The 27926-nt window shown below is 35.9% G+C and overlaps 1 protein-coding gene across 3 annotated transcripts; it reads left to right on the top strand.

The window, feature by feature from the left end:
- Window positions 1-3651: 3651 nt before the first annotated feature.
- TMEM244 (transmembrane protein 244) lies at window positions 3652-27781 on the top strand. 3 transcript variants are annotated; one of them, XM_039324597.1, is made up of 6 exons: window positions 3692-3821; window positions 15430-15515; window positions 15826-15899; window positions 22080-22205; window positions 25446-25490; window positions 26859-27781. In XM_039324597.1, exons 1-6 carry the CDS (start codon window positions 3729-3731, stop codon window positions 26951-26953), a joined length of 519 nt encoding a protein of 172 aa, XP_039180531.1. In that variant the 5' UTR covers window positions 3692-3728; the 3' UTR covers window positions 26954-27781. The 3 variants fall into 3 exon arrangements, with proteins under 3 accessions (XP_039180522.1, XP_039180531.1, XP_039180516.1); XM_039324588.1 differs by lacking the exons at window positions 25446-25490; window positions 26859-27781 and adding an exon at window positions 22915-23215 and having other exon boundaries at window positions 3652-3761; XM_039324582.1 differs by lacking the exons at window positions 25446-25490; window positions 26859-27781 and adding an exon at window positions 22915-23215.
- The last annotated feature ends 145 nt before the right edge of the window (window positions 27782-27926 follow it).

Consider the following 27926-nt stretch of genomic DNA (forward strand, 5'->3'; position numbering starts at 1 on the left):
TCCAGCAATCAGCACCCAGATCAGCATAGATTAACTCCAAGTTTAACATCAGACCAACAATCAAGTAAACAATACCCCAATCAAGAAATTGTCAAAGAAGCGAACAGCAAACACCCCAATCAAAGAATCTCTAAGACCACCTTCACTAACGTTGACAGGCAACCCACTGAAATATAAACTGACAGCAAATAGCACTCTTTACCAGCATTGATGATGTTACCTAGTTTGGGTAATGAAACGTCTGCAGGAAAACAAGCAAGCTCAGAGAGCACCAAGGACTCCTTAATTGTGAGCAAACATGCTCATTTACTAGCAATTGTTGGATTCTCTCTTCTCTCTTCTCTCTCCTTTGAAAGTGAAAAATTTTGGTAACAAATCACATCCCATGAGAAAGCACCAAAGCAAAACATTTACCATATAGACAAACACAATGCTACAATTGAGAAAAAAAATATATGCTACCACTATGTTGGAGGAATTGCTGTTCTAACAAGGGCTCAATGCTGGCAAGGAAGAAGGAAAATCCACAACTAAAAAATGAAACACAGATTGCCCTAAAAATGACACATTTGACACACATTCACAGCCGGCCTGTAAGTTGCACTACTGCTCTCTGATGTCCCCCAACCTTTCCTCTTTGTGGACCGGTGGGGGGAAAGGGGATGGGTCCACGTGAGAGGCGGGCATGCCCACGAGCAGCTCCATTTGTGAGAGCACATGCATTTGCCCACTGCCTGCCACTTCCACAGCCTAGTTCTGAAGGGCTCAAGGCCCGGTAGTGGGCCATGGCCCTTGATTTCGGGACCCCTGCACTAATGGTTACCTCTAGGACAATTTGTCTCCACCAGATGTCTACATCCCTTAAAGAAGAGGTCCCCAACCTTTTGGGCACTAGGGACCGGTTCCATGGAGAAAAGTTTTTCCGTGGATTGGAGAGTGCGTGGGTTTGTGTGCTGCCTGCATCCCACAGATGGGGCTTTGCTTGTTTGTGTGGACCAGTTGCTGGACCGGGGTTGAGGACCCCTGCCTTAAAGCTCATTGGTCAAGCAGTTCCTCATTCCTAGCAAATCATTCTCTTTCTTTTTTCTCTCTTGTAGTTAACTGCCTGTTTGCTTGGCTGGCAAATTTTGCTCAATGCTGCAATACTTTTTTTTTATTTAAAGGCATTTGGCCATACAATGGCCAGTGATTGCTTGCATGACATTATTAAATCTAATTCAGGAAATGGGCCAAGTTTCTCTGAATGAAAATACTGTCTTTTTAGATTAGGTCACATTTCCAGGTCGCTTCTCAGGATGGTTTTGGTTTTTTTTGCACCATGCTATTGGGGGGAAAGACAGTGTAAATAAGACAGAGAGGTAAGTTTGAGTCAGCGGTAATGAATTAAAAGAAATAATTCTACATCTCCACCCCACATCACCCCCACAAGTAGGGTCTCCAGTTCCATTTCTGTTTAAGGAAGGAAACCAAGGGTTAGCCTGACTGCTGAGAAAATAAAGAAATCTTTTAATTACATGCTTAACCCAGGTTTCTGCTGCTTGTTCAGGAATAGAAAGTGAATTAATTTAGAAAGTGGATTTATTTAGAAGCAGAACCCTTTGATAATTATTAATTCAAAGATATGATGTTTAACTGTTTGGTAAAGATGCAATAAAATTGATGGGGGAATAAAAGCTGAAAATAGGAGGCAATTATTTTGGGGTGGGGTTACATCCACCATCTCTTGCAGCCTTCTGGTCTACATGCTGTTAAGCAATAAAATCAGGGGTGGGATTCAAATATGTGAACAACTGGTTCTCTGTGTGGATGCTGCTTCCGGAAGTCCATTCTGGGCCTGGGCAACAAAAAATTAGCTACTGGTTCTGCCGAACTGGGCGAACTGGCTGAATCCCACCACTGAATAAAATGCAAGTACTTTCCCAGTACAATCCCTATAGATTACATTTGCATACACCCCTAAAGTTAAGAGCAACTATTAAGAACTATTGCTTGAATGTATGACATGTGCTGGGTGCACCATAAAGTAATAATGTGGTTGTGGGGAAAATAAAAGGAGTATTAAATGTGTTTGCTACCTTGAGTTGTTTATAAAAATAACAAAGGCGGGATATAAATAAAATAAATATAAATAAGAATGCATTACATTACATTAAAACCAATCAGATAAGATCCATATAGAAAATTTCCTGGAATTTCTTGCTAAATTATGGCGTTCCTGGACTTCCTTGTTAGACTGAAGCATTGAATTTGAAACTACTTTCTCCTTTACCCCCACAAATGTTTCTGTAAGAAAACAATAAGCTTAGTTTTCCAAAGTGGAGAGAGAGAGAGAGAGAGAGAGAGAGAGACAGACAGACAGACAGACAGACAGACAGACAGACAGACATGTATATTCATAATAGTTTCCCACAAAAATATAATTTCTATTGGTGAATAGCATATTGGAAATGTGCCCTGAAATATTACATTGGCTTCTCACCATTCCAAATCCATTACAGAATTATTGAAGCAAAGATGTCATAACAATGGCTGAAGTTTCGTATTTGACAATAATCATTGTGCTTTTTGGAAAAAGAAACTAACAATGTGGGGGGGGGGAGAAATGAGGTAAGTATAATTTCCTTCCTTTTCAAACAGCAAAGCGCTGTTCTCCATCAGTGCTTCCTGTTTGTTATTTCGAGTGTGTGTGTGTGTGTGTGTGTGTGTGTGTGTGCGCGTACACATACACACTTACATGCATTATATATAGATACCAATTATTTTATGCTTCACCTGTGGTTTGGTCTTTCCAAATACATGAGACCGCTCAGGCTAGTGTGGGAGTTAATTTAATACATCTAGTCAGAGAAAAGCTGATATAGAGAGTATCCGTATTAGCTGTCTATCCTCTACTTAAAAGAGAGCTGGCAAAAAATAACTCGCTGAGGTTTTGACAAGGTCTTTCTAGTCAACATACTGTAAATACTGACAGAGAGAGGAATCAAAACCCTTCACATAACACGATTATACATGTACACAAACACACACAGACACCGACACACACATGTACATAGACACACAGAGACATCTATAGTCAGGGTTTTTTTTTTACTTCTGGTGACTGTCTGAGTTCCCTGTAGTTTTCTTGGCAATATTTTTCAGAAGTGGCTTGCTATTGCCTGCTTCCTAGGACTGGGAGAGAGTGACTGGCCCAAAGTCACCCAGCAGGCATCATGACTAGAAAAGCTCAGACTCCAGGTTTCTAGCCTTAACCAAACTGGCTCATATATATTAATATATTCATACATGCATACACGCACACACACACACACTCACACTCACATTCAGTAGGATTTATTAAATATGTTTTACAATTTGGGAAAGTAAAATTGAATAAATGGTCTACATTCTGTGACCTAATATCGGAGAGAAATGAAGAGCTGAAAATATAAATCACCTGCATTTTTTTTAAAAAAAAATAAATAACAAAGCTATTGGAGAACTGTTTTAACTCATCATTTCCAAAAACTGTTTGGCTGTTCCATGAGGAGTTAAAGGACAGTTGGGTTGGACTTGAGCAGCTTACAGCCATCGCTCAGATGGCTTTTGCCCCAGTTCACTTTAATCCGATAATGCCATTTGGCTCCTCCAATACTGGAAAAAAATAACGTAGTGGCTTCTTTCAGCTAATATTGTAGTTCCAGTTCTTATCTGCCCCACTGTCCTTTCCTTTTCCTCATGATGTCTACATGGCTTTCAAGTTTAAAACTGCTGAGACAAAGGTAAAGAAAATCAAGCTGGCACTGAACTCAGGGACTCTTATTGTCTCTGACATATGGCAGGTATTTGGAAGAACAATAGCCTTAATTCCAATAAGCTGTTTTGTTAGCCTTGTCAGTCTTTCAAAGTAAAAATGAATTGTGCTGGTGAGAACTATTTATGGGTCTGGTCAACCGTTAGTATTCCATCAGAGAGAATTTGCTTAATATGTAAAGTGAGAGCAATGGGAAGGTGATTTAGAAATGTTTTAATAGCCTAGATATACATTTCTGTAGTATCACCAGCTAACATTTTATTCTGACCAGAATCTGCATAAATCCTTTCAAGCTTCCTCTGCTGGAATAGCCTTGATTATTTCAGGAGAACATTTCCAGAATAAGAAAACTGAGAACTGCGACCTTCAGATTATAAACTCATCTGTGTGTGTGTGTGTGTGTTTCTGAAAAGACTCAAAAGTCTGAGCCTCAGACTCTTGAAACATACTCATTCAAAGAGCAGGAGGAGAGAAAGAAGTGATGTTATACAGGTTAAAGAGAGCTCTTGGATCACATTCAGACCAGAGCATTTGACATCTGGAGAAACAGATTTTCAACATACAGTTATAATGAGTTTGTCCTTTTAATCTTCTACATTTATAAAAACTACGCTTTAAAGCAAACTTCTGCTGTGCTGTGAATTCCAGCTGCTGCTGTCACCACAATTCTGAGCTTAAAGGGTTCCCTCCAAGATAATAAGAGCCTCCTATGATTTTCTCTATTGTTTTACACTATTTTCTACCCAAAGGCGTTCAAACTGTGTGCAATAGACGGAGAAGCAGTGGCTTAGTGCACGAAGCTGTTGATAGTTTATTGAGTAATAGTTTATTGAGTAAAGTGGCATTAGCTGGGTTCCCACAAGATGCTAGGCCAAACCAAGCATATCATATGATGTGTTGAGATATCAAGGCCATAACAGTATATTATTAGATACAGTAATATAGTACAATAATTATTAGAATGACTTTAGCTGAGTTCTCCAGTCAGTTGTAAATTTACACATTCATCATTTGGTCCAAGTGGTTCATTTATTTACTATAATAAGTGTTCATCTACTACATCTACTAAGCAACCTATTACAGGTAATCCTCAACTTACGACCACACAATTGAGCCCCAAACATGTGTTGCTAAGTGAGCAATTTGTTAAGTGAGTTTTGCCCCATTTTATGACTTTTCTTGCCACATTTGTTGTGTGAATCACCGCAGTTGTTAAATTAGTAACTCAGCTATTAAGTGAATCTGTTTTCCCCATTGACTGTGATTGTCAGCAGGTCACAAATCATAACCCCCAGATACCGCAAAGGTCATAAATATGAATCAGTTGCCAAGCATCTGAATATAAGTCTGGTTATCATGGGGATGCTGCAGTGGTCATAAGTGTGAAAAATGGGCATAAGTCACTTTTTCCAGTGCCGTTGTAACTTTAAATGGTCACTAAGTGAACTGTTGTAAGTCAAGGACTGCCTTTAGTAGGACAACCAGCTTATGTTACTGTGCCAACAGCTGAGAAGAATCTTACCCCAATTCTTTTCTTCATCCAAAATTAAGAAAGCAGGAATTCCAATTCTTGAAGCAAAAGATTAAGTTGATCCCCTTATATATATATATATATATATATATATATATATATTTCATATAGTTATGGCTTTCTTTTTTCAGAAGGCATTTAGAAAGTATAAATTTTGCATTAGAACAGAATTCTGTGGCTTGAGAGTTCCTGACAGGAGGTCACAATTAAAAGAGAACAATAAACTGAGAATAATAAAACAATAAAATGGAAAGAGGCTAAACTTGAGCCACTTAAAACTCATTCCTGGCTTTGCTCCCTGCTCTGCTTGCACTAACCATGAAGTCTGAGAATTCCTGAGATTATATTAACATTTAATCGTTAAAATAAAGTGGCACATTTATTCCTTGCCCAATCCTAACCTCAGTCAGCAATTTATTAATTCTATTCAAGAGGGAATGTGGTATTTCCCGCACATTCACACATTTTTTTTTTATTTTAGGGCCTGCAATAGCACAAAGCGAAAACACCCCTAGGTGTAGCTAGTATTTCTTTGCTTTTGCTATGCTTTCATATTTTTTTTGTAATGTTTCTTATTAGCTGCTGTGAATGGAATAAAAGAACTTAGACAGCATTTATGTAAAAGAATAAAATAATCAGAAATCTATAGCTTACTATAAGGGCACCTTTAAACTAGGTTAAAACTACATATCCCTTTGGGGCAATATTATAATATAAACTTGATTTAATAGACCATTTGGTTACTGGTACCAAATGTCCATTGACTCTATATTTATAGCATTTGCGCCAATTTATGTCATTTTTGTAAATTGATCCAAATGATGTCAATTATATCAATTTGTATATTTATATCAGAATACAAATTATATGTACTGATGTAAATAACATAAATTTAAAAAAAATCATTTGGACTACTGTATTTCAGACATAACCAACTTAATCTGTTATTTCAAAGAATGTCCAGATGCAAATACAGGTAGTTCTCACTTATCAATTGCCTTATTTAGTGACCATTCAGAGTAATGACTGAAAAAAACAACATCTTTGCAACCAATCCTCACGTCCATGGGAGCATTCTCTGGTCACATAATCACTATCTGGAAATTTCACAACTGGCTCTCAACAAGCCGAATTATGGCAGTCAGGTGATGTCCCACTTAACAACCGCACTGAGACCTCCATCTTAACAGAAGAAATGAAGCGATGTCATAAGCCCAACACAGTCATGCGATTTTTCGCTTAGTGACCATGGTGCTTAGCAACGGAGTTGCCAGCCCCAATTTTGGTTGCTAAGCAAGAGCTACCTCTCTTCTCTCTTAAAGCCAGGTTAATAGGCTTTCATTAAACTGAGATTTATGGCGACTTCATTTTTTTTCTTTTTACGTTCAGCAAATATGAAGTGCATCTTTTTTATATTTTTCCACATAGGACATTTTCCCTTCCCCTGCCTTTTGCAGGTATTAGTCATAACAAACATCTGCTTAGTAGTTCCTTACTATCCCCCCCCTTTTTTTTTTTTGCTAAAAACCCAGAACTTTCCATTTATGTTTCTTCTTTAATAATAGCCAAGAGTTGGTTTTTTTGTTTTTTTTTGCCTTATATGAATTGCAGCTGCTTCATTTGCCTTCCCAGATCTGACCTTGTCATAGAAGTATTCCCAGATTCTGCCAATGTCACTTTCCATTTGAGCGGCTTTCACTGGGACCCCAGAGCTTAAGAAGTGGCAACTCTTTAGGCCTGGAATGCCCTGCCTTTGTTTTAAGGTTTTAAACACCATCTTTTCTTCATTGCATTTCTATTATTTTTTCCCCCCTCTTTGGAGCCTAGAAGGAACCTGCTCATTTTCGATTATATTTCCAACTCTGTGCTCCCATCAATATTTCATTACTGCTACATGATAATTTTTACGGAAGTTCCAATGAATCGTTTTGGTGACTGTGTTATTATTATTAAACCTAAGAAAAGAGGTGCTGCTAGATTTGTGCATATATAAGTTCCAAAGCATCTTTTTGCTTTTAAATCTGAAATGCAGCACAGCACTGCATGTTGTGTCCATGTGCTTATATTTTTCTCTCTATAAGTATACATCAATATGCAGGCACACATTTTTATTATTTCTTTTGTTCCTTCTTCCATTGCTTCTTCCTTTCCTTAGTTCATTTTTATTTTTAAATGGCAATTTGCATGGTTTTGTTTTCTCATTTAAAAAGTCACTAAAAACAAGAGGGAGAGGGGAAGAGAAAAACTCATGGTTTCTAAGACATGACAAAGATAAAAAGAATTGTTATTATATTATTTATTTATTTATTTGTCACATTTGCATATCTGCCCATCTTACGTAGTGATTCTAAATTTGGGGAGAAACTAAACAAAACAAATGCCATACTCAATATTTCTGTTCAAAACAGCTCTTTTATAGAAGAAGGTAACATGTTTTTTTTTTAAAGAAAAACATTGTTAATGTGGCTTCCAGGTAGGGCTCTATGTTGGGTTAAATATGAATTAAGAAAACTTTAAACCGATAAAGGAGACAATCATTTTAAAAAACAAGATTTTTTTTTCTTTGATGAAAATGCCTTTGAGAATGGTAAAATTAACTAGATAAACAGGCCAAACGTTTGGGGAAATGTTGGTTTTTTTTATTATTAAGGAAAGCAGGTAACTGATGGATTTTTACACAATACGAAGATAAGGATAAAACAAGCCAGACAGTGTGAGTGCAGTTACAGAGAGATAATTGGGAGGAAAGTATTAAAAATAGAAAAAAGGGAAAAAAGAGAAAAGTTTGCCCTTTACTTTCATCCTAGCAATGGTTATACTCTCACTTTTAAGTCATAATTATTACAACCCCAATCACAAGAAAAGCAGCAAAAATAGGAGATGGAAGGAGAAGTACACTGGAATAATTTATAGACAAGGGCATCATGCCAGACTTATTGCAGAAAATGTTTGAGGAATTTGACAAGAAGATGACTGAAACAGTTGCCAATGGTTTGGATACTTTTAAAAAGGAAATGGAAGAAGGATTTGCAGAGATAAAAAAGGGTATGAAAGAACTATTAAAAAAAGATGGGAGATCGAAGAATTGAGAAGATTGCAGAGTAGGACAAGTGGCTGAAGATATAAAACAAATTAATGAAAAAGTGGAAATATTGGAAAGCAAGACAGAAGTTATAAACAGAGATATGGAGAAAAATTTGGATAACTTGGCATTACTGGAACTGAAAGAAAAAGTATTTTAAGGATGGAAGACTGAGTCAATCTTGAGCCCAGTCAGGATTGAACTCCAAGCTGTGGGCAGAGTTTGCCTGCAATACTGCATTCTATCCATTGCGCCACCAGGATACCTCAAAAGAGGGAAAAAAAACTTTATTTGAAAATGTTAGAACAAGGTATGATTTGCCTATATCCAACTATATCCAAAACTTGTATTGTTGGACGATTATGGAAGATACGTTGGGTTGGAAGTTAACTTACAGGGGGCTACGACTTTGATACTGGGAATTTATGCTCCAAAAGAAGATAAAACAGCATTTTGTAAAGGACTTATAGATTAAAAATACACAAAGCAAATTACCAAAGGTTTTCTTGACTTGATGAAGCTTATTGATACATAAATGCTGGAATAAAAATGGTGACTCAAAAGAATGTAATTATTTTTTCAAAGACATAGATCTTTTTCAAAAATATTTGGATCTCCAAGATTTTGGTTACTAGTGTTCATAAAATAGAACTATTACCAAAGAGTTTCTCAGACCACAATCCAGTGACTTTTAAAATGAAAAATGACTTTTGAGAATAATCTTAATAAAGGTACAGAAGTAAGAACAGTTTGGGATGCAAGCAAAACTTTTATGAGATGATATTTCATAAATGTAATAGTGAATTTAAAAAGAAAAGGCAAGAGATAGCACGTCATTTTGCATGAGAGAAAAAGGAAGAGTTAAAAAGTCCCAAGAGAGACTATTACCCACCAAATTAAGGCTCTCCAGATATAATTATTTATTTTAACTGTGGGAGAGGTGGAATAATGAAGTTGAAATGTGCACAATAAAGAAAATAAAGACATTTTGAATCTGCAAACAGAGAAAATTGTTGCATTTATTTGCAAAAATAAAAAGAAAAGAAAGTGATATTGAAGTTACAAGAAGGAAATACTGTAATAAAGATAATGCAAATATGGGGAAAATGTTTCACCACTATTATTCTATGGTAGTGGCCAAAATTGTGGAAACCTTTTGGGAAAAGCGTACATTTGAGGTTTGATGGCTAATAACACCACTTTTTTTGAGTAGTACCATAAAATTATATATCAATGGAAAGATAATTTAATCAAGAATATAATGCAACATAGTTTGTTCAATTATCTGTACTGTATTCTATGAAAAGTTATAGCCAAATAACCAGAAAAAGGAAGCACACCTTGCTTAGGTTGATATCAGGTAGCTTTCCTTCATCTGATTTTAGCCAATGAGCATGAGTGTTTAGAGAGCCAATCAGGTGTCATCTTGTTTTAGCAATGAGCCAATCAGATCACAGTAGGATTCAGTTATTGATGTCATGTATTGAAGGTGAGAGGAGGACATTTGTCAGTGTGTTATGTGATCGCTATCAAGTTGGGTTTTTTTGTGTGTGTGTTCTTTCATTTAGTGAGCTTGTAAAACGTAATAAAATTAAAGTAATGGTGCAAAGAGTTGATTGGTTGCCCAGAAAGCAATGTAAAATAGTATTATTAAGTGAACAAGCCTACAGTTATAAAGAAATTAGAAGGAAAAATGGTGGAAACTTAACCAAAGGTGGCATTTCTACTCTATACTTTTCCCGAAAAGTTTCCACAATTTTGGCCACTGCTGTATATTATAAGAAGGTTACATAAACAGAATGTTTCAAAGATTACAGAGAATCAGACAAATTTTGAATGGCATTATTACAATAAGGGAAGCTTATGAAGCTTAAAAAGACTAAAACAGGAAAATCACCTGATTCACAGAGTTTGCTGGCTCCTTATTACAAACAACACCTCCTTGGAACTCAGCACAAGAAGCATTTTCCAGAACAAAAACAACAAAGGGATATAATTATTTTACCAGGAATTATTAGAGAATCACTAAGGGGAACATAAAATTAAATCAAGAGAGCAGCTAATGGGAGAAAAATATAGTTGTCAGTAGTTTTTCCATTTACAGTTATCAAAAACATTTAAAATGGATTTTAAAAAAACTTATGGTAAGGGAACAAAGTAAGGCAGAATTTGACGTGTGATTGTGTATCTATAATGAACATGGAACTGCTAAAATGTATAAACTTTTGCTGAAATTTGAAATAGAAGAATAGATTAAAGATTGCATGATAAAGTAGGATAAGAATTTTGGTTATAATATATAGATGAATCAATGGGAATATATGAGGTTAAAAGGGTTGAATTTTACAGAATACTATGACCTTAAAGATAATTTTTATAAAATCATTTATCATTGGTATCGGCTGCCAGAGAAATTAGCTAGAATGTATAAATGGATTCCAAATGTATGTTGAAAATGTGAACAACGTGAAGAGACTTTGTATCATGCTTGGTAAAATATTTTGGATTGAAATACACACACTGATACAGAGAATTTTAAAGATGAATATTGAGGCCAGAACTCTTCTTTTTAGGACTAATAGATACAAAGTTAGAAAAAAGTCATGGAAGATTATTTCATGATTATTATGGTGAGATTATTACATATGTACAAAGATGGAAAGATTCAGCATTACCCACCATGCAGGAAAGGTTGGTGAAATGGACTAAAATTGCTCCATGGCTAAATTCACTTCTTTGATCAGAGAAGGATCATTATTGACATTCAACTCCTAATGGACTTTTTGCATAAAAAAGAAGATGATTTTATGACTTATGGTTTTGATGATTAGAAAGAATAAGTTATAGAAAGAAGGGAATTATAATATAATTCTAGAGATAGAGATTTTATTAGAATTGTATGTATAACTCTGGAGAGGAAGATCAGAAGCCTTTATATTTCTTTCTTTCAGGTTTTCTGTTCTTTTTCATTTCTTTTTTCTAGTTCCTTTTTCTTTGTCTCTTCTATTACTTTCCTTTTTTTCCTCTTTCACATTTACTGTATCTGTATCTTTTAATGTAATTCTTATTATATTTGTAATTTTTTAAAATAAAAACTATTTTTTACAAAGAAAAGACATTGTTAACATAAATAATAAATGGTCACCTGATTTAAATAATCTTATGCTTCACTGTATAAACCCAAAAGTTTTTTGTTGGTATATTGATTTTTTCCCCCAGCAATAACACTTTCACATTCTTTTAAATACCACAGACTCGTTTAAAAAAATCTGTTTAGTTTTCTTTGTCTTATAGTCACAAACCTGATAGCTAACAATGGGAAATTAATCTAGTTTATATATTATATTATGGTAATATAAATGTGTTTGGAAAGATAGACAAGAAATGTTCGGAAGTATTCAGTGTGAAGGATTGTTGGATGATATTTCTTTATTTTTTAAAAAAACCTTTTTATCGAACAGCATTGCAGTACTTTGTACCAATGTCTTTACAACCTTGCCAACAACTTTATGAATGAATATAGCGCAGTTTTAATAGGATCAATGGATGATCTTCAGGGTCAATTCAGATGACTTGCTGGAATAGAGTTCCAGTAAGGTTTTTCATGGTTTTTCATTTCTTTCTCATTTTGTTTGAATCCTGTGTCAACTGATGTTTTGTAGTTAGGTAATATATTGTTCAGGGGTTCGGTGGCCTAGCAATAAGGTGTTTGTTGACTGGAAGGATCAGGATAAGGTCCCATTCTTGCCCCAGCTCCTGCCAACCTAGCAGTTTGAAAGTATGCAAATAAATAAATCACTTCAGTGAGAAGGTAACAGTGTTCCGTGTGCCTCAGCTTATAGTCTTGCTAGTCACCAGACCATGGAAGGGTGTTCGGACAATGCTGGTCCCCTCAGCTAGGAAACAGAGATAAGGACCACCCCCTAGAGTTGGATACAACCAGGCCGGGAAATCTTTACCTTTGTCTTTTTTAAGTATATTGTTCAGTTTGTAATATTGTAATATTACTGGCCCTACAGCATTGGGCCAAAGTGTTGAATGAGCCCATCTCTAGAAAAAGTAGTAGTATATTGATTAGTGTCTTCAGATGTCCATTTGTCTTGCTTGTATTTTTTATGATTGCTTTTTATTTCTATGCTGTCCAGAGATATCCTAAACTGGGTGATTAGACAAGTTGAAGAAAAAAATATGATGTAGAAGTTATCACGAAGCTTAGACTCAGACTGTAACAACAGGAAAGTGACATTCTCTTCCAACCGACCTCGTATCTATTTTCACCTTTCTCCACATTATAACCTGATATATTATAGATGATTCAGCTTTGCTGTACATCAGGAAAACTAGTCTCTGATCCGGGAGAAGTGGATGCAACTCTTCTTCCTTGCTTGCCCTTCTCCAAGAATAATATTCTGCTACTGAACTTGTGGGCATGAAATTTACCATCTGCAAAAAGCCCTGGTAGAATATTTATGAGAAATTAATTCAGCCAGTGGGAAAACAGCTCAGTCTCCCACCGTGCTCTGGACTAAATCAGATGTACAGACCTTGCTATTCACACATTTTTAGCTTGGCTAAAAAGAGATAACTTTATTGCTACTGGTTATTTTAGAGCAGTGGTTCTCAACCTGTGGGTCGGGACCCCATTTGGGGTCGAACGACCATTTCATGGGGGTCGCCAAACAAGGCTGTCCGCCATTTTTCCCCCTTTTCTTTGGCCACGCCCCTGGCACCCGGTGATGTATAAGTGGTTGGGGGTCACCACAACATGGGGAACTGTATTATGGGGTCGCGGCATTAGAAAGGTTGAGAACCACTGTTTTAGAGTGAAGTGAAATAGAAGCTGGTTCCCACACCTCCATTTTGTCTCCCCACAAGCATAACAAATAACTTGAATTCAATAAAATTTGCAGAAACAACATTTCCTCATTTTATTTCCATGCTATTTCTATTCTGCACTAAACCTTTAAAAGGTCCAGTGGTGCTTCTGAATGACTATTTCAGACAGGAAGAGCAGTTGTAAAAAGAAGAGTGTTGAGAGGCTTGACTTCTATTTTCCTTTATTACTTTAGGACAATGTTTCTCAACCTTGACAATTTTAAGGCATGTGGACTTCAACTCCCAGAATTCCACAGCCAGCACTGCTGGCTGTGGAATTCTGGGAGCTGAAGTCCACATGCCTTAAAATTGTCAAGGTTGAGAAACACTGCTTTAGGACCCAACCTAATAATTCCTTTATAATGTTGACTAGTCCATACTTTGCCAAACCCAAAGATGACAAAACTTCAGTTTTATTTTCTTTTATTTTCTTGGGTAAGCTTTTCTTATTATTCATATGCCTGAAGAGACATCTAATTGCAACTCAGCCATTCTGAAAAATATATTTAGCGGTAAATCATGGCTTTACTACCTCTAGGGCAGTCTACTGCAGTGATCTTTACACAGGGCTGTCTTTCACAAGTATGCAGAAAATGAAATTATTACAAAATACAGTTGCTTGCCTGCTGGTGGGAGAAAATTATTCTAGCCACCTGATACCAGCTTGTGGGTGCCGCATTGGCACCCAATAGACTTTTAAATATACAAAATGCTAGTTCTAACTTTTTTTTTTCTTTCATTCAATTTTGGCCAATTTTCAGAGGCTGCCAGAACCAGTCCTTGGGGCTTCTGGTGATTGGCCCAGATCATCCAGCTGGCTTTGTGCCTAAAGCAGGACTAGAACTCATAGTTTCCCAGATTCCACCCTGATGCATTAACCACTACACCAAACTGGCTCTCAGTTAATTTATAACCCTTTAAGGCAGTGGTTCTCAACCTGTGGGTCGGGACCCCATTTGGGGTCGAACGACCATTTCACGGGGGTCGCCAAACAAGGCTGTCCACCATTTTCCCCCCTTTTCTTTGGCCATGCCCCTGGCACCCGGTGATGTATAAGTGGTTGGGGGTCACCACAACATGGGGAACTGTATTATGGGGTCACGGCATTAGAAAGGTTGAGAACCACTGCTTTAAGGCTTGACTCCTAGGCCTTTTTACTTCTATCCCATTCAAGTAGAACCAGCCTGTTTGATCTGCTGATCTAGGATAGAGACGTTCATAGTTCCATCCAGATGTGAAATTGATGAAGGAGACGAAGGAAGCAATTTTTCTTATTGCTACTCCACTTCTGTAGAGTAAACTCCCTGACATTTGAGACTTGGATAGCTCCCTTCCCAACTGCATTTTGGAAAGTTTAGAGACAAGCTTGGAGATAACCATTCAAGACAGGATTACACTTTCGATCTTTATACCTCTGGATTGGTTTTTTTGGTTTACTTGCATTATTATCTTATGGGTCATTTTTATGGTTCGGTGGGGTAAACTATGGGGAGTTGTTTTAAAATATGGCAAAGTTTAAAAACTGTCAAACACGTAAATAAATCCCTTGATGCCAATGCAATGACATGCATGCAATTGTATTATCATGCAAATGCTATTACCGTAAATGTCGGCGTATAAGGTGACTTCCGCGAGCGCTGAAATCGGCACCAAAGATGGGGGTCGTCTTATACGCCGAGTCGTCTTATATGCTGGAAATACTGGTAGTTTCCGGCGTATAAGACGACGTTCTAGGAATGCGGCCCGGCTATAAAGACGGGGGTCGTCTTATACACCGGGTCGCCTTGTACGCCGGCATTTACGGTACATACTTCAGTCTCAACATCTGATGCTCTTATGTAAATGGTAGCATTATTATAATGATGGTATGGTATAGGTTTCACAATTTTCCTCCTATGGATGCTCCTGACCGTACTATACCAGCTCTAAGATTTCATGCAATTAGTACCTAAGTACTAAGCAGATCTGAACCTGTATGTTTTTGTTTTGTTTTAGATTAGCCACAGTTAGTTTGGTGCTACCCCCTGAACACACACACACACACACAAACACAGAGCACTCTCACACATACTATGATATTTTTCTAGTGATTTGGTGCAAAAGGTGGTTAAGAAAGCACATTAATTTTATTTTATTATTTATTTACAGATTATTTTGCTCAATCTGCTAAAATGTGTGCTAATATTCTACCTTGTGTATTACATAGTCCTGTGCTTTTGTTTCACAGCATTCAGGTAAGAAGACTTTAAGTATCATTCTAAATGCAGAAATGCATGAAATTATGTGAGGGACGGATTGACTTTGTTTCATTTGTTTTGAATGGAACATTTAGACATATATACATATATGTACATTTATGCTTAGTAATTGGATTTGGTATGAAAAAGATGTGAGGTAAACTACATTCAGTAATGCAACGTGATCTTATGTAATATTTGCTATTCAGCATATATGAGAGTCCCTGCATTTGGAGAGACTTTGGTAGAAAAAAATATTTTGTTCAGCTATTCCTGGACTTTATTGACATATTGTATATATTCACAGAATTCAAATGTTGGATGGATTTGCACCTTTTGATTTTAAGACAAAACCTTCATGGTTTAACCCACACTATTTAGGTAAGTTTTCTTCTTTTCTATATGTGATCTTGAAACTACTAGAAGGCCATTTTCTATCAAAACGCTTCAAGCAGATGATTTAAATTTGGATTAGAATAAAAAGAGCTGGAAGGGACCTTGGAAGTCTTCTAGTCCAGCCCCCTGCTCAAGCAGGAGAACCAAACCAGTGATGGCGAACCTTTTAGAGACTGAGTGCCCAAACTGCAACCCAAACCCCACTTATGTATCGTTGGGTGCCAGGTGGGTGTGGCCCATTGGGTGGGAGTGGCTGAGGTGGTAACGGTAGACTGGGTGGGACTAAAAAGTTCAATCAATCAATTCCAACTTTGCAAGATCTTTTTTTTCCCTCAAGAAATTGAACCTTTTTTTTTTGTGCATGTGGTAGAGGCCTAAAGCGAAAAGGTTTTATAAAACCCAGCTGAAGGCCTATGACTGGGGCGACGGCGCACGTGCCCACAGAGAGGGCTCTGAGTGCTGCCTCTGGCACCCGTGCCATAGGTTCGCCACCCCTGACCTATACCATTTCAGACAAGTGACTGTCTAGTCTCTTCTTAAAAACCTCCAGTGGAGTGCCCATGATTTCTGAAGTCAAACTGTTCCATTGTTAATTGTCCTCACTGTTAGGAACTTTCTCCTTATTTCCAGGTTGCTTCTCTCTTTGATCAGTTTCTAACCATTGTTTCTTGTCCTGGTCTCTGGTGCTTTGGAGAATAATTTGACGCCCTCTTCTTTGTGGCAGCCCCTCAAATACTGGAATACTGCTATCATGTCACCCCTGTTTCTTCTTTTCTTTAGACTAGCCAAACCCAAGTCCTGCAGCCGTTCTTCATATGTTTTAGTCTCCAGGCCTTTGATCATTTTAGTTGCTCTTCTCTGAACTATTTCCAAAGTCTCAAGATCTTTTTTGTGATACGGTGACCAAAATTGGCTGCAGTATTCCAGATATGGTCTTACTAGGGTTTTATAAAACGGTACTAATACTTCACTTGATCTTGATTCTATGCCTCTGTTTATACAACCCAGTATTGTATTAGCTTTTTTGGTTGCTGTTGCACACTGCTGGTTCATAGTCAAGTGATCATCCACTAGGACTCCAAGGTCCCTCTCACAGTTTCTATTTTTGAGCCAGGTCTCACCCAATCTGTACTTGTACCTTTGATTTTTACTGCCTAAAAGTAAAACTTTGCTTTTCTCCACATTGAAACTCATTTTGTTGGATAGGGCCCATTGTTTGAATTTGTCAAGATCTTTTTGGATCCTGAGTTTGTCTTCTGTTGGCTACTCTTATCAGTTTGGTGTCATCTACAAATTTGCTGAGTTCCCCTTCAATTCCCTCATCTAGGTCATTTATAAAGATATTGAAGAGTACTGGGCCTAAGATGGAGCCTTGTGGTACTCCACTGCTTACTTCTCTCCTTGTGGATGTAGTGCCATTGAGGACTACTTGTTGATATGGTTTGCGAGCCAGCTATAGATTTAAATACAAATACTGTATACAAATTATCCCATCATTAACTCCTTAAAAATTCTTCCAAGATTCCATATATCAATCATCTTAATTTATGATTATCAATAGGTTCACTTTAGATATTGAGAAAAGACACATGTTTTCAAGATAAATGCAGTGTGTGAGGGGTGATGTATAAGCTAGATGGCTTGGCCTGCAGTGGCTATCTCAGGTGAGTCTGGAGAAAGTAACAGTATCAGATCTCTTCCTATTCCTTCTAATTTGGGCGATATATAATACTAGATAGCCTGACCGGCATAAAATTTAAACTAACTTCATAACATTTTTGCTATTTTCATTTCCCAGTCCTTCCAAATTTGTTTGGAAAAACAATCATCTTTACTCATATTGATCTAAGAACACAAAGAACAGGCCAGGGAATACCACAAACTCATGACCATTCTCTCTAGATGATAATAAGGAAAAGACAAAACTTGTCCTCTGGGAGCTGGTATTTTTGGATGCTTGATTTCTGCAGGTCAAAGTCCAAGATTGCACTGGAGGATTTGGGAATCAGAGATCAGTTTACAGAGCTGATCTCTGAATTTTGATATTTCTAGAAATCAGTGGGAGATTGTGGCATTTAAAATACTTTTCCCCACCTTACCATGGCATCTTCCAATCAGATAAAGACACTCAAGGGGCCTGGTTAATAATATAGTAATGCTAATCATAATGAGTGAATTGATATTATGCCAAAAAAAAAAAAATTCCCAACACTAGGTAGGAACTTCATGTTATATCTGCATCAGCCAATATTTACTTGCTCCATTAATACCTAATTGCTAATAGGGTGTTCTGCTGAGGAAATATATACAGTATTTCACCAGAAAAAAAGGCCAGAGGCTTGTTTAATAAGAATGAAACTAATTATCCCAATAGATGAATTATTAAAATGGTATCTCCTCAAGTCACCCATTATGGTAACTCACCGTACATAAAAAAAATGTTAACATTGGTACAAGGCTTCTACAGATAATCACTAGCCAGATTGAAAGTTTTCCCCGATGTGCCTCATAATAAAATTAGTTAAAGAGGTCATTGGTTATGACCTTCACATGCTCCATCAACATTCATGGAAATGCAACTTTCACTATTCAGCAGTTGCATTCTGCTTAGTCACTAATTTCCCAGCGAGCTATCCTTCAGGTCACATTACCTACACTAATAGCCATTCCATCAGTCTTCAGCTTTGCATCATTCAGAGTATTCCAGAGCATGGATCCTTTCTTTTCTTTTCTTTTAACATTTTATTCACATTTATTTTTTCGCTTTTAGTGTGCTCACAGAAAATTAGAACCTTAAACAGGACTTTAATAGCAATTTTGTATTGTGATACAAAGGAGGTTATATTGATGTTAAATTTGATTACAGCTGCGAGGCTGTTAGTAGGACAATATTGGAAGAAGGAATCTTTGCCTACATTGCAGGAATGGTTTCTTAAAGTGTCTCATTTGGCGGAAATGGCAAAGATTTCGGCTTTCTTAAAGGGACAAACGCAAGAGAAATTTCTTGCTGTTTGGGATAAATGGATAAAATTCATACAATTTAAACTTGATATAAAAAATATTATATAGTTTTCTCATAATTTTTAATTATATATACATATATTTTTCATTTTATATTCTTTTTTTTTAAATATAAATTTTTTTTAATTTTTTTTAATTAAGCCTATATTCTGCTCTGGGAGGCCCTGGGGGGGGGAAGGGGGGGTTTGGGTAGGGGTGGGGGAAGGGGGGTTTTTGTTGGGTAATGTTTGTTTTTTATTTGTATATGTTGTTTTTTTGTTTCTGTATTGTCTTTTATTTTCTGTAAAATTTATAAAACTTTTTAATAAAAAAAAAATAGCAATTTTGTAAGCAAAGTTACATTCCATCTCTAAGTCAAATTGGTCAAAGCTTCTCCAGTATCCTTTCTTAACCACTATACAGATTGCAACAATGTCTACTTTTCCTGTTAGACGTCACATCAGAGCTGGGCAGTAAAATTACAGCGTTTCTCATACTTAATACCAAATAAAATTCCTGGTTTGACTTGACACAAGACTCTCAGACATGACATGGGTAGATTAAAACCTTCATTGCAGACAAGAGTAAAGTCTTAATACAGAGATTGCCCACTGTGATGCAAAGAAGTCTTTAGGTCACTACTTCAGCACTTAAATTCATGGTTGTTTCCTCACAGATTTCAGAGTGAACATATATTTGGCCATTCTTTAGGGATAGCCTTGGGAGGCAGCTAAGATTACTTTACATAACAATTCTGCCTATTCTGAGAACTGCTGGTTCCTGCCTTATCAGCCTTTACATTTCCAATGAATAAGATTGCACCCTAGTGTTTGCCCCAAAGTTTCAGATTCCAGATTTGTACGCCAACAATTAAGTTGATTTATAATTACAGCTGTCAATTAGCTTGAGTTTTTCCAGCCTGGTTATAATGAAAAGAGACTTGACAACTATGTTAGGGAAATGATGATTATAGACAATCTATGAGAAATTCAGCTTCAATCTAATAACAGTTTTAAAAATGTATTTTTGTACCTTTCATAACTATAGAACAAAATTAATTTAATGTGTCAGTATGTTCAGAAGCAAAGAATAATGCCATAAGATTTATTACTTTTAAACTCTCATCATTTTAAGCTCTTCAAGATTTTTACTGTTTTCGGTAATGTCTCATATATCTTACTGACATTATTACTGTGTCATCCTCAGTAAAGTATACATCATGACAATGAAATGAAGCAAAGGTATCAAGATGTCATTCCCGGATATGTTTTTAGGGAGAACCATTAATTAATTCTTAAATTAATCTCTAGATAGATAGATAGATAGAGAGAGAGAGAGAGAGACAGACAGACAGACAGACAGACAGCTGTTATTTGTTGTCTACTTGATTTTTTAATTCAGTAAAATTGAATGACATTTGTTTGTTTTTTTGATTAAAGAAATAGTGGCATTTGGGGACTGGCAAAGAAAGATCTTTCCTTTTTCCTTTTTTCTTTCAAATCTTGGAAATTAAAGGAACAAATTATTAGCTGGAGTATTGTGTTCTCAACTTCTTCCTTTTTCTTGACCTCAGAAGTGCTGTGGTTACAGATGTGTGAAAAGAGACCCATACCCTGGGCTTATCTATGGGATTGCAGCAGAGCAATTAAACTAAGGACCAGAAGAACTGTTGAAAGTTGGAAGAATAAATTAGAGATACAATTCTTAGTATCCTATGAGAAATCAAAGTAATATCGCTCTTCACAGATCTTCCTGATTACTGAGAACAGCTATGATTAAATGGATGTCAAAAAAAAAAAAACCCAATACCACCACCTAGGCTTTGTATTAAAATTCAGAAAACCTGCTTTCACTCTCTTGAACTAAAATGGATATTGGTACTGATTTGGGATGATGCAGGTCAGTTCTTTGGAGAATAAGGTGGATTGTTACATGTCTCCATGTGAATAACCAAGCACACTAGAACCAACCCTCAAGACAATACTTGAATCTGTGCATTTTTAATTTAATCCCTTTCATCAGCATACTGCTAATCTATGTAACAATGTATCCTTAAATTACTTGAGTGTGTAATAGAAGTCTGATCATGATAGCAAGACTATCTATATACATTAAATACTTTTGGAAGGCTAGCAACAGAGTAAAAATTGTGACACTTTTCTATGTTTATAAAAATGAGGATTTTCAAAGTTAATATTGTTTTGGTAAGTGCCATGATGACATCTCTAGGCAAAAAATTGTTCCTATATGTAGCTTATATAGTATATTGTTCCTTATGTAGCTTTTTGCATATTGGGTAATATATACATTGGTCCAAACAAACTTCAAAAAGTGATGCTGGGACAGGATTGTCTTATTCAATATCATATCTCTTTTCATAAAAACCAAACTTCTTAAATGTTTGGTTTTAAAATGAACTTGACTCCACTTGCTATTCTCCCAGATAGTAGGAATAGTTTAGGAGTGGGAAGAGATATATCTATTGAAAAGGCAGCCTTGTGAACATGTGGCAGGATGGAATGTTCTGGCATACCATAAATATATTGCTTCCATTGACTCCTCATAGCAATAGCAGTAGCACTTAGACTTATATACCACTTCATAGTGCTTTACAGCCCTCTCTGAACAGTTTAAAGAGTCCGCATATTGCCCCCAACAATTTGGTCCTCATTTTACTGACCTCAGAACAATGGAAGGCTAAGTCAACCTTGAGCTGGTCAGAATCAAACTGCTGGCAGTTGATAGTATTAGTCTGCAATACTGCATTCTAACCACTGTACCACCAGGGAGCCATATTTCCCTTTATCAGGGAATCCAGTTTTCTGGTCAGCAGATTGAACGGAAAACCCCCAAAAAACAATAGTAAGTGTAGTTATATACTTTACACTTTAAATAGAAGGCACAGGAAAAATACTTAAATTCAGTCTAAAATTATGTATCTGTATCACAGTTTGGGAGAAATACAAACACAAATTTAATGCCAAGGATTTTGTGTTGGCCATCAGCCATGCAAAGATTACTTTACAGGCTGAGGATAGCATACAGTTGCCAGCCTGCGCTGATCTTTAACAGCAATCTGATATTTGGAAATTTAGCAGACTTAGAATTAGAAAGCATTAAATAAAAGATCCCATTTATTGTTTTAATGCATTTCTGTGTTTCTAGTTCTTATAATATCAATGGAAATAGCCTGTGTTATCTCTGGCCTGCTCTTTGCCTTGCTGGTAGAAGAATGGGTTTGGGATTATGCCATAACTATTACAATAATTCACATCACAGTAACTTCAGCAGGTAAGTATATTATTTAATAAATAACATTACTTCAGAAAAACGATAGCCGATGATTTTTGAAAGCAGTTTTATAGATATGTATCACATAGCCATATTGCTGGTTTTATTTTGCCTCAGATTCTTTTTGCTGAAGACATGAAGTAAGTTAAAAGAAGCAAACAATGCTGACAGCCCTAGAATACTGCAATGTGTTGGGTTACAGCTGCTATTATCTTCAGCCAGTATAGCCCATTGCTCTGCTGTGGCAAATTACTTGAGCTGGTTAAAGGATATATCAGAATCATCCATGCTTTCAGGCCAGAGGTTTTTTTTTTTAAATATGTGTATATTTCCTTAATATACACATTCACATACATACTAAATATAATTATGTGATTTTCAGCCTTTTTGTAACTCAGAACATTAATTGCTTTTCAGGTTTTTTTTTACTGAAGGAGAAAAGGGTCAGTTGTAATGAACATAAACATTCTGGCTGAAATGTACTATACAGTACATGGAAATAATATAAGTGTTACTTTAAAATTGGACTGTAAGTTATAGCTAATATTGAATTAATGCATCCTGGATGTATGTCACCAAGTTGGCAGGATGTGGGTGACTGTATGTTAACCCGCAAGGTAATTTTTAGGTTATAAACTCTAGTTTGCATAGAACAGGATGAAAATTGGCTTTGGTTATACTTATTTCCACTTCTACCCTCATGCTATAGGGCATTGCACACCAGAACAACTAGACACAAGGATATACTACTATTATTCTTCTCGTCTTTCCTATTATCAATCTCCTTATCTACTTATGACAATAGCTTAGTTGTATGTATCTTATGATTTATATTGTTTTATTTAGTTTCCTAGTATGATTTATGCTTATTGCTTAGTATCCTATGACTATCACTAAGTGTTGCATCTTATGATTTATGATGAATGTATTTTTATGATGATTATGATCATGATTTATCACTTAATAGCTTTTATATACGCTGAGAACTTACGCATCAAAGACAAATTCCTTGTGTGTCCAATCACACTTGGTCAATAAAGAATTCTATTCTATTCTATTCTATTCTATTCTATTCTATTCTATTCTATTCTATTCCATTCCATTCCATTCCATTCCATTGTGACCTACTGGCCAAAATCCCCAGGAAAAACTGACCAATATTGTCTTTATCATTAGCAGAGAATGCTACATAGATACACTTGAGATTGGGCAACCTAGTCTATAACTTCTGTATGTTACTAAACAACTTTTAAGTAGTCCTTGACTTATGATGGCAATTGGGACTGGTATTTTCATTGCTAAGCGATGTGGTCAAAAGGCATGTTTGCATCACTCAATGATGGCAATCCCTGGTTGTCCTTGTTAACCTAATGCTATAATTACTAGGTGAGACAACTTTCTGCTGACTTCCCCATTGAGGGAATGGATAGATGGGGGGAAGAACTCAGTGACTTATAACCTCCCCTGCTGGCTTCCCCATTGGCTTTCTGGGGAAGCTGACAGGGAATATTGCAAATGGTGATCAAATAATCACATGGCATTGCAGGTGGTCATTAGTGCAAGTTGCTTGCCAAGCACCAAATTGCAATCATGTGATCACAGAATTGATGGGATGGCAGGAACTGAGGATTGGTTGTAACCACAATTTGTGCAGCATACTTGTAATTTCAAATGGTCACTGAACAAATGGTTATAGATTGAGGACATCATGTGTATAAACACCTTGATTTGGCAAAGCCATGATATGTGGTAGGAGGTCACAGTGTACTTTCCATGGCTAATAGAAGGTTATGAATTGAAAATAAGAGGGTTGAATGGTGGACAGCATGAATTAACAAGATAAAAATAGTTATGTTCTAAGTCTATGCAATTAAGAGAAATGAGAAGGATATAATGGACCTGAATGAAGGGAAAGAATTTTGTGGAGAAGAGTTGATGAATACATGCAAGGAAGTGAAAGTATAAGTTTAATTACGAACAAAAGGGCTAAACTGTAGTGAAAAAGTATGAATTGGTTGTTGTGGGTGGATATGAAATAGGAATTTATTGACTGGTGATAATTGCATGCCCTTTTCCAGGAGCTATTGATTCCAGGGATGAAATGGAATGGAAAAAGGTTCAACATTCTGAATGAAAGAATAAAAGATATCTTCCATTAGGTGACATGAATATATGTGGGAATGTGCAAGAGTTACTGCATGGGTCGAGAAAGGCATGTGGCTTGGGAAGGTGGCAAAGCTTAGGGGAGCACATGGGAGGGTGACTCAGCTGGGAATAATGCAAGGGGGGGGTCTTTCCTTCCTGAAGCAGCCACAACTGTCCCAAATTTCATTTCCTCGGGAATTATGGCTCCTGGATTTTGAACACATTCTGTAAATTATCCCATCTGAGTTAGCTTGGTTCAATAATTGTTGCCCTATTATGCACCACTTCACCCAGTTAAAGGTCATGACAATGAGACTTTTAGTAGCATACAGATGTGCAACCAACCATAAATAATAATAATTAAACTTATATGCTACCTGACTTTCAATGCCTCTGGGTGATTCACAACAACCAAACAAGGAAATTACAATAAAATAAATAAAACATAAAATATGACAAGCTCAACAAAGTGAGGGGTCTTACCTTCCTCCATGGATGAAGAGCCAGGACTTCATAGTTCTTCTAAACAACTGTGGATTGGAAAGATAATTTGGATACAAGGTTATTCTTGTGAACCAGCACTGAATTTTTATTAAGTCTGAAAGATCCGAAATATCTCCCTTCCCTCAGCATATCTCAGAATGCAGTTGATTAGCATTTCATAATGGTTGAAATCTAGACCAAAAGTGCAGCCATCACCAAGCATACTTTGGATGTAAACTGCCACTGAACAATTCTTTAGAAGGAAAGGAGAATGAGGAGACCTGTAACATCCCCAACATCTGGTTCAGAGAAAGTAATAGCGGCTCAATTCTTGAATTTTGATGTGGCAGGCACATAATAAACATATAGTATCTTGACACGTAACATTCCCAACTGTACCAGAACATGCCTTTTTAAATATAGTTCTAAACTGTGATCATTAACAGCAATGTACTCTATTGGGTTTTTATAAATTTCAATTATTTCCTAAAATTGACTTATAAGCCCAGTGACATTATATTTGTTAAGGTTATTTTTTCTCTCCAAAGACAATGTTTGATGTTGATGTTTCTCCTTCTTATTTCATATAGATCATAATTTTTCATTTTACAGTAATGGCTGAATTTCCACTGATGTTGCACTGGTGGGCAGCTTTAGGTATGTTTAAATAATGATGATTTTATCATCCCAAATAGTAAATCTATAATTTTAATAGTTAGGAAGCATCACTCTACTAAAACGTATCATTTAAAAAAGAAATACAGAAACAAATCAATTCATAAATCTTCACCTATGTCTGTGTTTGCAACTGTAATCTTAAGCATGATTGTTCAATCATAAATCACCCAAATATATATTTATATAAAATATATTTGACATTTTATTGAATGCTAAAGCTTTGAGAGCTTAAATTATATAGAAAGAAAGACATATAGCATGTGTCTGGTATAAATAATAATGATGAAAAAAACATGCTTTTCAATCTCAGAATACAAATTCTAGACTTTCATATTTATGTCACAATATTGGATGTTAATGATATGTCACATGGCAAATTTGATTATTTTTAGTTAATGGCTGGATGAGAAATCATCCGAAAACCAAAATTATAAGGAAATTTAAAAAATTACAATATAATTTTTTATTAATTTTTATTGTCAAGAAATTACATGTTCATAGAGTCTTCAGGAATTGATCTTAGTCAATGGGAAATAGTAACTTTTTATTTTTATTTTATTTATTTATTTATTTCTATATCACCCATTACACATGATTCTGGAAGGTTTATAAATAAAGCAATAAAACCATATAAATGCTATGGTCAAAAACAAAAATAAAACCTAGTTAAAAAGAACAATTGCAAAGTTAAAAGGCAAAGGAAATGCCTTCAAACCACCAATTCTCCCCAGGGTAGCATAACACACTTAGACATATGTAAGGGGGATGTTTTGAAGTTGAGCCTGTGTTGTTTATCCTAAAGTTAGTACAAAATTCTTTTTAAAAAGGACTGTTCGGAATAATGGCAGATAAATTATCTAAACACATAAAAGTTCCGTATAAACAGTTATAGGTTTCCCACTTTGAAGTAGGGAGAGTTCTGTTTTGGTAAGATGTTGAGTGTTCTCAGGAAAAAAATACTAAACTCAAACATCAGAACTAAAATTCTAGAGTTCCCTGGAAAGAAATAATAATTGATACATGTAGTGTGGATATGTGAAACATACTTATCAAGATTTCTTTAATTGTGCCCAAAGTGATAACATAACTGTTGGAACTGGTTCTGCAGGCATACTTCATAATGAAAAGAGCTAGATGTAAAGTAAATGGTGAGATTTATCATAATTCTTCTTCCTGAAAGTGAAAAGAAAGAAAGAAAAAAAAAACTCTTTAAAAACAGAAAAAGACAATAGCCTAAATAAGAAACAAGTACAAGTTGCTATCCAGTACAACAAACTAATATCTGTATGCATTACTAGCACTATGTACACTAATATAGATCCCCCCCCCCCTTTTCTTCCTTTATAGGTTCTGGCCTCATTTTAATGATTTGCAGTGGTCAATGTTTGGCTTTTTACCTGTTCAAGGACAATTTTATTTATCCTATTCTTGATGATTTCTGAAATATTTTGTTCAGTATCTCCATTATGTTTTTAACAAAACATGCTTGTTTCAGCATGTCATTTTCTGAAGAGCAGAATCAGAAACACTTCAATTACCTATTATTATTATTGGTGCTATTCAGGGATTTTTTTCCCCCCATGATATTCTGTAAATGTTCTACTTATTTTATTTCTAGCTTAATAAGTTTTTTTCTTGATAAAAGATGGAAAGAAATAGAAAGAATATTTAAAGATAAACCTTTGCTCCAGCACATAATGAATTTAGTCTGTCATTAATTAATTAATTAGTTAATTTGTTTATATCCCATCATTATCATTTGTATAAATAACTCAAAGCAGTGAACATAATACTCATTCCTTCTTTTGTTTTCTAACAAGCAACAATCCTGTGAGGAAGGCTAGGCTGAGAGAGAATGACTGGCCCAAAGGCACCCAGCTGGTTTTCATGCCTAAGGTGGGACTAGAACTCATTGTCTCTCAGTTTTTAGCCTAGGGCAGGGGTGTTAAACTGCTGGCCCGCAGGTGCCCACCCTAGCTCCAGCAAGGGAGAAAAAGTCACAATATGTTACAACATGTCATGTGACACAGCAAGTTTGATATCTCTGGCCTAGGCCCTTAACCACTAAACCAAACTAATTGATAAATTTCTATGAATGGTTTTACCATATTTGGGGGGGAAACAGGTTTTGTGAGTGCAAGTGTGTGTGTGTGTGAGAGAGTGTATGTTTCTAGGAAATTAATATTGACAAATCCATATTAAAATATGTTAACTGTTAGGGGTGTGGCCACATTCTAAAACAAAGATTTTACAATGGTGCAGATCTTTACCACAGCCATTAAAATATATATTAATATAAATTCAGATGTTGTGGCTTCTTTATTAATAGATCTCTGCATCCTATTATATAAGTAATAATTAATAAAACTATGATGATATCTTGGATATTATTTATTTAATTTTTTAACTTTTTTT

Source organism: Crotalus tigris, unplaced genomic scaffold (assembly GCF_016545835.1).
Source record: "Crotalus tigris isolate CLP2741 ecotype Arizona unplaced genomic scaffold, ASM1654583v1 scf7180000017611.44802233496:7321179, whole genome shotgun sequence".
In the NCBI taxonomy this organism is placed as follows: Eukaryota; Metazoa; Chordata; class Lepidosauria; order Squamata; family Viperidae; genus Crotalus; species Crotalus tigris.

Excerpts from the sequence above, each read along its gene's own strand:
- TMEM244 (XM_039324597.1), top strand. The coding sequence starts at position 3,729 with ATGGCTTTCAAGTTTAAAACTGCTGAGACAAAGGTAAAGAAAATCAAG. Across the intron at positions 15,900-22,079 it reads GTTTAACCCACACTATTTAG|TTCTTATAATATCAATGGAA; the intron begins GTAAGTTTTCTT and ends CTGTGTTTCTAG. Across the intron at positions 25,491-26,858 it reads GCACTGGTGGGCAGCTTTAG|GTTCTGGCCTCATTTTAATG; the intron begins GTATGTTTAAAT and ends CTTCCTTTATAG.